This window comes from Oryx dammah, unplaced genomic scaffold (assembly GCF_014754425.2).
Source record: "Oryx dammah isolate SB20612 unplaced genomic scaffold, SCBI_Odam_1.1 HiC_scaffold_8, whole genome shotgun sequence".
Lineage (NCBI taxonomy): Eukaryota > Metazoa > Chordata > Mammalia > Artiodactyla > Bovidae > Oryx > Oryx dammah.
Window position 1 is genome coordinate 1,812,088 of NW_024070192.1, and position 11,346 is coordinate 1,823,433.

An 11,346-nucleotide genomic window follows, 5' to 3' on the forward strand; every position below is an offset into this window, starting at 1 on the left:
ACCGTGTCGATTTCAAAGTGTTTATAGGATGGACAGGCCACAGCATGCGCAGACAGAAGCAAGAGGCACCTATGTAGTTCTAGCACTGTGCAGTAGACCCTCACATCACAAGAAACAGAGAACAAAAAACATGCTTCAAAATGATCAGCTCACTTCAGTCCCTCAGTCGTGGCCGACTCTTTGTGACCCCATGGACTGCAGCACGCCAGGCCTGCCTGTCCATCAGCAATTCCCGGAGTTCACTCAAACTCATGCCCATCGAGTTGGTGATGCTATCCAGCCATGTCATCCTCTCTCATCCCCTTCTCCTCCCGCCTTCAATCTTGAGCACATCAGGGTCTTTTTAAATGAGTCAGTTCTTCACATCAGGTGACCTAAGTATTGGAGTTTCAGCTTCAGCATCAGTCCTTCCAATGAACATTCTGATGACTGATTTCCTTTAGGATGGACTGGTTGGATCTCCTTGCAGTCCAAGGGACTCTCAAGAGTCTTCTCCAACACCACAGTTCAAAAGCATCAATTCTTCAGCACTCAGCTTTTTTCACAGTCCAACTCTCACATCCATACATGACTACTGGAAAAACTATAGCCTTGACAAGACTGACCTTTGTTGGCAAAGTAATGTCTCTACTTTTTAATATGCGGTCTAGGTTGATCATAACTTTTCTCCCAACAAGTAAGTGTCTTTTTAATTTCATGGCTGCAGTCACCATCTGCAGTGATTTTGGAGCCCCCCAAAATAATATTGCTTTATGCCATAAGGGTGGTGTCATCTGCATATCTGAGGTTATTGATATTTCTCCCCCTAGTCTTGATTCCAGCTTGTGCTTCTTCCAGCCCAGTGTTTTCATGATGTACTCTGCATATAAGTTAAATAAGCAGGGTGACAATATACAGCATTGACGTACCCCTTTCCCAATTTGGAACCAGTCTGTTGTTCCATGTCCAGTTCTAACTGTTGCTTCCTGACCTGCATACAGATTTCTCAAGAGGCAGGTCAGGTGGTCTGGTATTCTCATCTCTTTCAGAATTTTCCACAGTTTGTTGTGATTCAAAATTGTAGGATGTGTTTTTAAAAAACTATCCTTGACTTTAACGTTCAGTTTCTCAGCACGACCATTTTAACAGCTTTCACGTTTCCTGTATCATCACAACAGATAAAACATGACTGTACAGTCTGAAATCTTAGAAATGACAGGAAAGGGAGATGAGTAAGTTAAGAACAGGTGAAAAAGGAATGAAAAGAGGAAGACTGCGCTGCCATGAAATGGTTAGATTCCGCCTTCCTGCAGCAAACTGCCAGCGTCCTGTCTTACTATGTATTTGTCGTTGTTTAGCCATTGTTTAGTCTTGTCCAACTCTTGTGATCCTACGTAGCCCGCCAGGCTCCTCTGTCCATGGGATTTCCCAGGCAAGAATACTGGAGTGGGCTGCCATGCCCTTCTCCAGGGGATCTTCCCGACCCAGGGATCAAACCTGTGTCTCCTGCATCGGCAGGCAAAATCTTTACCATTTAGCCACCTGCCTACTTAAAAAGATGAGGAAATAGTTAAGATTTTAAAGGTCAGAGAAAGAAAATTATTTTCTGAATCATTCTCAGAAACATAAAAATTCCATAATTAGGTGCATTTTAAAGTCTGCTGCGTGTGAAGCAATGGGTTCAGCTGCTGTTTCGGAGATTGCCTGGTCCGCTGAGCGTCAGTGCTCTGACCTTACTCCTTAGTCCCACTATCCAGCATGTTATTGAGAAAAGTGATGACGTGAGTTTCAAAAGTATTCTGAAATCATATCTGAGCCAAGGTGTATTAACACTATAAAATATTGTCTTAAAAATCGGGGATTTGGGCTTTAAGGCTCTTCCTGCAGGAGCTTCCACTTCACGGACAGATCAACTTCCTCATCAGAATTGTCCCGCTCCTGCTCCTTGCAGAGTTCCAGGAAAACCTGCAACAGAGGAAGAAATAGAGAGATGGGGTGACCTCTGCTTCCTGTAGCCCCGAGTGAGTGCAGCGTGTGCACACACTGTACCTCTATATTCCGTGAAGAGTAAAGTGTTAGTCGCTCAGTCATGTCTGACTCTCTGGGACCCCAAGGATTGTAGCCTGCCAGGCTCCTCCGTCCACGAGATTTCCCAGGCAAGAATACTGGAGTGGGTTGCCATTTCCTTCTCCAGGGGGTCTTCCCCACCCAGGGACTGACCCCGGATTTCCCACGCTGCTTTGCCGTCTGAGCCACCTGGGATGCTGAGGGATGTGTGTAGTGGACCCACCTGCTCCAGGCTACACTGGGAGATGCTGTACTCCTCCAGGTCGAAGTTCTGTTTAACTGCAGAAGGATGGATGCGTATTAGGACTACAAATGTCTTTCATTTACAAATTTGCCTAGTCATGTGCCAAGGGCACACGCAGACAGCTCTTAAATACACAAGGTGGGTAATGAACTTGGATTAAGTATGGGAATGCACGTTCCCCACGTGGCCCTCTCGTCATAGAGCTGAGGCACAGGGGCCACAAGACTGAAAACAGGACGCGAGGTTCTGGATTGCCCGTGCGGGTCGTGCTAAAGGCTGGACCACTGCCTCCAGCCGCTCTGCATCCGCCCTCACTCTCCCCCACCCCGCTCTCTGCTCCAGAGCCCGACTCGGGGGGCTCCTCCTGAGGGGTTCCGCCAGTGGAAAGCCCAGGAGGAGGGACAGAGAGAGAGAGGAGACGGAGCTTTCATCCCTCCTCCTCCCTGACCCCAGGCATGCCCTCTGACTCAAGGTCACTTCTTCCATCAAGACGGCAGATGCTCCCCGACTCTACTCCCAGCGTCCAGTGACCGCCTCGTCTCTTCAGCCCTTTGGACTCAAGAACAGGAACCCTGGTGTCAAGCCCAGCCTCAGGTGACTGCACGGTTCCTGGCACCTTGCCAAAGAGCTTCTTTATAAGGACAAGTTCCTGGAATTATCCTTTTTCATTTTTTAAATTTATGGCTTTTTTTTTTTTTTGGCTGCTTGTGGGATCTTCCCTGACCAGGAATCAAACCTGTGCACCCCTCACTGGAAGCTTGGAGTCAACCATTGGACCACCAGGGAGGTCTGGAATTATCCTGTTTTTGAGTTTCCTACCTTTTACCCTTGTGTGACTTAGAGTCCAGACATGCAAATACATACGAGAGAAGCACCAGGAGTAGAGAGGAGACCCTGGAGAGTCGAGACTCCTCGTGGACAGTTAGTTACTAGACAACAGTGAGTTATGAGACCACCGTCGCCCCGGGCCTCTAGAAGACCTTGCTGTTGCTGTTTAGTTACTCAGCCGTGTCTGAATCTTTGTGACCCCATGGACGGTAGCCCGCCAGGCTTCCCCATCTGTGGGATTTCCCAGGCAAGAATACTGCGGTGGGTTGCCATTTCCTTCTCCAGGGGATCTTCCCGACCCAGGGACCAAACCCACATTGGCAGGCGGGTTCTTTACTACGGAGCTGCCTGGGAAGCCCCTAGAAGAGCTACTAGACGCCAACTATACCCCCAAGCACACCACCAGCTATGAAAGCCAGAAACGCAGGGAGCCCCATGGTACAGTGCTGAATTTTCGCAAACCACAGGTGTGCGGGCGCCCTGTGCCTGGCGCGTCCGTGGCGCCGCTTTCCCAACGACATTTTCTCACTTTGTCTTTCTCTGTCACATGTTGCTAATTCTCAAGATATTTCAAATGTTCCATTCTGATTCTAGTTTTCATGCCGATCCGTGATCTTTGACATTATTATTATTATAAAAAAAAGATTACCACTCGTTTAAGACTCAGATGGAGGCTCTCATTTTTTAGCAATAAAATATTCTAAATTATGGCAAGTAAATGATTTTTAGAAATAATTTTATTGCATACTTAATAAACTGTGGTACAGTGTAAACATATTTTTTTTTTTTTTGGATATGGACCATTTTTAAAGTCTTTATTGAATTTGTTACAATATTGTTTCTGTTTTATGTGTTGACTTTTTAGCCTCAAGGCATGTTGGATCTTAGTTTCCCCGACCAAGGATTGAACTTGCACCCCTTGCATTGGAAGGTGAGGTCTTAAACACTAGACTCAGGGAAGTCCCCTAAACATCACTTTATATGCCCTGGGAAACCAAAACACCCATGAGGCTTCCTTTATTGCAGCGTTCAATATACAGTGATGGTCTGGAACCCAACCCACAATACCTCTGAGGTCTGCCTGTCTCCCCAGAAGTTGCCAAATTAAAACCTTACTATTTACTTATAGTATGTGAAGTGAAAGTTGCTCAGTTGTATCCGACTCTTTGAGACCCCATGGACTGTATACTCCCTGGAATTCTCCAGGCCAGAATACTGGAGTGGGGAGCCTTTCCCTTCTCCAGGGGATCTTCCAGACCCAGGATTGAACCTGGCCTCCCGCATTGCAGGCGGATTCTTCACCAGCTGAGCCACAAGGGAAGCCCTTATCAGATAATATAGTATACTACACTTATAGTATAATGTCACATTTTAGGCCCATGTATTCATACTTCTTATGCTGGTTTTATGCAAAACTTGAACGTGATCAGTTTCCAGAGGCTCACCTCGCAGCAGGCACTCTCACCTGTCTCTAAACTGAAGAAAGCGTGTGATAAAGGGTGCACATCCTCAACGGGCAACTTGTAGACCACCAGGGAGGCGAACCTGGAGGCGAGGAGAGAGAGAGCTAAATTCAGGACCCGGAGGCACGGCCGCGAACGGGTTCCATGTCTGGGAAGGGGCAGCAGGCTCGTCCAGGACTTGGCTGTGCGCCTGGAGCTACGGCAACATTGTGAACTCAACTGCAATCCAATATATAAAATAAATAAATAGGCTCTTGAAAATTAAAAGAAAAGAAATAGGAAGAATGTTAATTCCCTTACAAGAATCAGCTTCCAAACCAGGACTTGGTTCTCTTATTTCCCTCCTGTGCTATCCCTTGGAATTTGATATCTCTCTACTCACTGAAGTCCTCATGATTCCCATATAGTTTTTATGTTTTTTTTTTAAGAATGAGAAGATGAAGCTTTTATATCTCGCCATCACAGAAAAACAGAGCAAAGACCAGGACAAAACAGAACGAGCCCACATTGACCTCTCCTGCCGAGCAGCCTGGGGGAAGAGCCTCAGGACCGCGCTGTGCAGAGCCTCCAGCCGCGCCAGGCTCTTCAGCTTCATCTCCAGCAGGTAATCTCTGCCGAACTTGCTCTTCAGCTGCTGGATGGAGCCCACGTACCTGGAGAAGCGAGGGGAAACCCACCGCTGGGGACGCGGGGCCCTGGGAGCGGGGCAGCCGGCCAGCCCAGCTCCACGCAGAGAGCACCGTGTCGGGGAGATGCCTCGTGCAGAGCGCGCCCGGGGACCCACCCACCTCAGGCTCCCGGACACCATGACGGCCACGCGGTCGCACACGGCCTCCGCCTCGGCCACGGAGTGGGTGCTCAGCAGGGCGCCGCGCGCCGGGTTTCTAGAGGAGGCCCGGATCAGCTGCCTGAAGTGAGGCCAAGGAAAATAAACGTCAACTAGCGCGGACGCTCCAGACAGCGTGAAAGTAACGGAACGACGTTTCCACTGGCACTCAGGAAACAAATAGTGAATTCAGATTCACTCCTCAAAGACAGGAGGTTCAGAGGGACAACGGGCACAGAAAGAACCAAGCAAACAGCGTGTCTCATTCGGAGCAGGGCTTGGGCTGAATGCAAGGAATGATAGTAGGTACAAGCTTGTCTACAGAGATGCTGCATTTCAATAATATTTATGAGAAGGCAGTAGGAGGAAAGATGAGACCTTATGTAAAAGCGTGATAATGTGCCCAAAAGCACAGAATGACAGATTTCAGAAAATTCTTAAAGTGATTAGAGAATAGATTGAGTATAATCTATAACAAATTTTTGAATCATTAATTGTACAACTGAGACTAATACATATTATACATCAATAAAAGAATTTTTAAATAACATACAATGAATATTTTGCATGTCAAAAAAGAGAATACATTGGAATTTATTCTTCCCTCCATAAGAATTATGCAAAAGATTTAAACTTAATAATAGATTGACCTGATTAAATATAAAAATGAGCCTTGAATACTTACTTGGAAGAGCTAAGATGAAAATGAAATTTTTAGAGTGAGGATTAAGTTACAATTACCTTTTTCTCCTTAATACAAACTGGATGTGATATGACATCAGGACTTTTTTCTTCATACTGTTTTTTTCTGGTGATGTGGGACATCTTTCCCTTTATAAACAGTGGTTTAATTTTTGGGTTTTTGTTTTTGTTGTTGTTGCGTCAAGGACATTTTTAGTGGGAAATTTCAGACTTTCAAGTAACAACTGCTAAGTGGTTGCTTAGGTGCCTTCATACAAGTGAGTCCAAGCTGAAGGACATCTACCAGCACACGAGGAATCACCACTCTCACCACTGGATCTGACATAGCCAGCAGGGCTTTTGGGGTCAGCTGTTACAGGTGACACATTCACTCACTGGATCTGACATAGCCAGCAGGGCTTTTGAGGCCAGCTGCTACAGGTGACACATTCGTCAGCGGCGCCCCGACGCCCCTCACCACATCTGCAGCTGCCCCTCGGCATCCATCCCCGTGGTCGGCTCGTCCAGGAGCAGCACGGCCGGGCTCCCCAGGACGCTCAGCGCGAAGCTCAGCTGCAACAGAGAGGAGCCGCGTCGGCGCCGCCTGGGGGCGCGCATGGAGGGGGGGCCCGGCCCGGTCCTACCTTTCTCTTGGTCCCCTCGGGTAAGGCCTTGGCGGGGAGCGCCATCTGGTCCTGCAGCTTCAGCGCGTCTGCCAGCCTGCGGGAAGCAGGGGGAGTCAAGCCCACGGCAGCCTGCTCAGGGCGGGGGATGCGTCGGGGAGACCAGCACGTCAGAACAGATGCAGAGAGGTTAAGTGAGGCTCAGAGTGATCCTAGAATTGAAAGCACCCAGGGTGTTTTATGAACCCTTCTTGGCAGCCAGACTCATATCTGCAGAAACTTCTTTCTGTACTGAGAACAGAGAGTGTGTGATCCTATATGATCCTGCAATCCCACACTAGGGCAGACATCCAGAAAAGACGGAAACTCTCAGTCTGAAGCCATACATGCCCCCAGCATTCCCTGTGGCTCTGTTTACAGTAGCCAGGACATGGAGACCACCCAAAAGCCCATCAGTGGTCAACCGGTTTAAGAAGGTGTGGCGCCCACAAGCAATGGGAGATTACTCAGCCGTAATAAAGAATGAAATATTGTCGCTTTCAGCAATGCAGATAGATCGAGAGAATATTATACACTGTGAAGTTGGTGTGAAGTAAGTCAGACAAAGGCAAATAGTATATGATGTCACTTATATGTAGAATCTAAAAATATAATACAAGTGATTCTATATACAAAACAGAAACAGGCTCACAGAGCTAGAGAAACAAGCTTACAGTTACCAAAGGGGAAAGGGGTGAGGGGAGGGATAAATTAGGACTTTGGGTTTAACAGATACAAACTACTATACATAAAATAGCTATGCAACAAGGATTTCCTGTAGAACACAGGAATCTGTATTCCTCTCTGTATTCAGTATCTTGTAATAGCCCATGATGGGAAAGAATCTGAAAAAAAATATGACTGAGTCACTTTGTTGTACACGTGAAACTAACGCCGTATTGTAAGTCAGCTATACATCAGTTAAGAAATAATAACACATGGCCTTTTCCCCTGCAGGCTTAAGGCTAGTGAAAACACTGGACTGGGGTCTAGACGATCCACAAGCATGGAGCTATCAGCACCGCCCGCCTCATTCTGTGTGACGGTGTCTCGGCCCAGGTGGGAAGCAGGTGAGGTCCCCCCACACACCTGGCGATAGCGGCCGTGGCGTCCACCCTCCGTAGCCCTTTCACAGCGGCCAACACCTCGAGGTGCTCCCTCACGGTCAGGCTGGGCCACAGCGCGCTCTCTTGGGGGCAGTACCCCAGGAACCCTGGGGGCGCCCCTCCGCTGCCCCCTGCGAGCAGCACCTGCAGAGACAAGGCCATTCTCACCTTCCCTCCAAAACCACGTGTGTAGGCGCTGAGCGTTATTTCAGTGGTGTCCTCCTGCTCACTCGTGGCCAGGAGTCCAGAAGCGAGTGGGTGGTCGCCAGCTCTGGGGAAAAGAAGCAGGCACTCCACACTGTGACAGGACAGCTTCCCTCACAGTTTGGACTTCGGTACCAAGTCCATGAAAGAGTCCAGGGTCGCGTATTTGGTCGTCTAACTGTTGTTGTTTAGTCACTGTGTCGTGTCTGACTCTTTGTGACCCCAGGGACTGTAGCCCTCCAGGCTCCTCTGTCCATGGAATTTCCCAGGCAAGAATACTGGGGTGGGTTGCCGTGTCCTCCCCCAGGGGATCTTCCCGATCCAGGCAGCCAACCCGAGTCTGTCTCCTGCATTGGCTGGCAGATTCTTCACCACTGAGCCGCCTGGCAAGCCTGGTTGTCCAATGCTTGACTTCATTTACTGATCCAAACATCCATAGGAACAGGTATTTGTTGAAGATTCGGTTTTTCCAAAGTTAAAACCGTTACAATTACGGGATATTTCACAAGTATATTGTGAAGATTAAATAAGCTAGTTTTTTCCAGCCCTCCTGCCAGGGGACATCTGGCTCGTATGGAGACACTTGTGTTGTCCTGATTGCGAATCTAGTGGGTTGAGGCCAAGGATGCGGCTAAATATCCCGCAATGCACAGGACAGTCCTTCATAATAGGCATGATCTGGTCCAAAACGACACTGGTGCCACACTGTGGATCAACCGACGTGACGATACGGAATAAAAATCTTAAAAAACATGGATGGACCTAGAAATTGTCATACTGAGTGAAGCAAGACAGAGAAGAAGTATCGTATGACATTATGAGTAGAATCTAAAAAGAAATGAGACAAATGAGCTTATTTAAAACCAGAAACCTCAGATACGCAGATGACAACACCCTTATGGCAGAAAGCGAAGAACTAAAGAGCCTCTTGATGAAAGTGAAAGAGGAGAGTGGAAAAGCTGGCTTAAAACTCAGCATTCAGAAAACTAAGATCATGGCATCTGGTCCCCTCACTTCATGGCAAATAGATGGGGAAACAGTGGAAACAGTGAGAGACTATTTTTTTAAGCTCCAAAATCACTGCAGATGGTGACTGCAGCCATGAAATTAAAAGACACTTGCTCCTTGGAAGAAAACCTGTGACCAACCTAGACAGCATATTAAAAAGCAGAGACATTACTTTGCCAACAAAGGTCTGTCTAGTCAAGGCTATGGTTTTTCCAGTGGTCATGTATGGATGTGAGAGCTGGACTGTAAAGAAAGCTGAGTGCTGAAGAATTGATGCTTTTGAACTGTGCTGTTGGAGAAGACTCTTGAGAGTCCCTTGGACTGCAAGGAGATCCAAGCAGTCCATCCTAAAGGAAATCATTCCTGAATATTCATTGGAAGGACTGATGCTGAAGCTGAAACTCCAATAACTTGGCCAGCTGATGCGAAGAACTTACTCCTTGGAAAAGACCCTGATGCTGGGAAAAACTGAAGGTGGGAGAAGGGGACGACAGAGGATGAGATGGTTGGATGATATCACCGACCCGATGGAAATGAGTCTGAGTGAACTCGGGAAGTTGGTGATGGACAGGGAAGCCTGGCGTGCTGCAGTCCATGGGGTCACAAGGAGTCGGACATGACTGAGTGACTGCAGTGAACTGATAAACAGAAACAGACCCATAGATGCAGAAAAGCACTCATGGTTGCCAGGGGGATGGGCTGGGGGAAGGGATAGGTAGGGAGTTTGGGATGGACACATACATGTGGCTCTATTTAAAATGGATAACCAGCAAGGCCCTGCTGTCCAGCACAGGGAACGCTGTTCCTGTTCTGTAGCAGCCTGGATGGGAGGGGAGTCTGGGGGAGGACGGATACATGGATGTGTATGGCTGAGTCCCTTTGCCGTCCACCTGAAACTATCACAATACTGTTAACTGGCAATGTGAAATAAAAAGATATGTTTTAAGTTTTAAATAAGAGAAGATAAACGACAAAAACAAGCATCCTCACCCCTCAAATCCTAACATGTCCCCAGGGCCAAACCTGAGAAATCCTGAACTAAGGTTAGTGGAAACTTCTCAGCACTAGTCTGGCACATAGGAATCAATACATACATGGATTTCTTATTTTTTACGAGCCAGATAGTGTGCCATATAATAATAACAGGTACGTATGTTTACCAGTGCTTACATTTTCTGTGTTTTAAATTATTTTGGCCTCAGAAACACCCGACCTGACTGGGGCCTTAGCTGGATAGTCCTGTTTCACACACGAGGAAACAAACAAGCCTCGTTTGTTGGAATTCGTGCAGGAGGCCGTTCGAGGTGGAGCTGGGAGTGGGAAGTGGGGCTTGCCCCGGGTCGGCAAGCCCGTCACGGCGGCGCTGTATCGCCTCTGCCCAGGACTGAGGAGGAGAGCCCTCGCTAACCTGGCCTCCTGGGGCTTTCAGTCTAGACAGAGAAACAGGAAGCACGCCAGAAAGCGCACGCGCGAGTGAGTCCCAGCGCCCGCCGAGTGCACGCGCGAGTGAGTCCCGGCGCCCGCCGAGCACACGCGCGAAAGAGTCACGGTGCCCGCCGAGCACACGCGCGAGTCAGTCCTGGCGCCCGCCGAGCACACGCGCGAGTGAGTCACGGCGCCCGCCGAGCACACGCGCGAGTCAGTCCTGGCGCCCGCCCAGCACACGCGCGAGTGAGTCCCGGCGCCCGCCGAGCACACGCGAGAGTGAATCCAGTGCCCACCGAGCACACGCACGAGTGAGTCCTGGCGCCCGCCCAGCACACGCGCGAGTGAGTCCCGGCGCCCGGCGAACGCTTTCAGGGCCACAAAGGTGTTAGCCCCGAGGGTCACAGGGGAAGGCCTCTGGGGACGTGGATTGTAAAGTGATGAGAAGGAGCTGAGCAGCCACACGAAGAGCCGAGGGCGGAGCACTCCAGCCCCCGGGAGAGCACGCCCGAGGGTCTCACGGTGGGAGGACCACCGAAGGCTAGTGGGAGGCAGGGTCATCCACGGAGCCCAGACCCGACAGGGCCTTTAGCGGCCCGGGTGAGGGTTCTGGACGCGCTCCAGCTGCGGGGTTATAAGCAGGGTGATGGCATGAGCGCGTCTGCATTTTTCTAAGGACCACTCTGGCTGCCGTGGAGTGAGAGGGGAAGGGAAACCAAGAGCGCCATCAGCTTCTCCCGGTGAGCACGCCCTCTGGCCTTCACCTTCTGACCAGTGTCAGCAGCGTCTGCCCTTCAGATGTGCGATACTGTGGGGCTTCCTTGGCGGCCCGGGGGCTGAGACTCTGTGCTCC

At 49.3% G+C, this 11,346-nt stretch overlaps 1 protein-coding gene across 1 annotated transcript in view; it reads right to left on the reverse strand.

Moving 5' to 3' along the window:
• Positions 1 to 1,098: 1,098 nt before the first annotated feature.
• The window catches only part of ABCA9 (ATP binding cassette subfamily A member 9), a 55,205-nt gene continuing 44,957 nt past the window's right edge, over positions 1,099 to 11,346 (reverse strand). Inside the window, exons 32-39 of the mRNA XM_040244408.1 lie at positions 7,840 to 8,000; positions 6,733 to 6,808; positions 6,567 to 6,661; positions 5,370 to 5,489; positions 5,094 to 5,234; positions 4,584 to 4,663; positions 2,270 to 2,325; positions 1,099 to 1,944 (exon numbers count right to left, since the gene is read on the reverse strand). Coding sequence (XP_040100342.1) covers positions 1,849 to 1,944; positions 2,270 to 2,325; positions 4,584 to 4,663; positions 5,094 to 5,234; positions 5,370 to 5,489; positions 6,567 to 6,661; positions 6,733 to 6,808; positions 7,840 to 8,000 — 825 coding nt within the window. The 3' untranslated portion in view covers positions 1,099 to 1,848. The remainder of the gene's footprint in view (positions 1,945 to 2,269; positions 2,326 to 4,583; positions 4,664 to 5,093; positions 5,235 to 5,369; positions 5,490 to 6,566; positions 6,662 to 6,732; positions 6,809 to 7,839; positions 8,001 to 11,346) is intronic.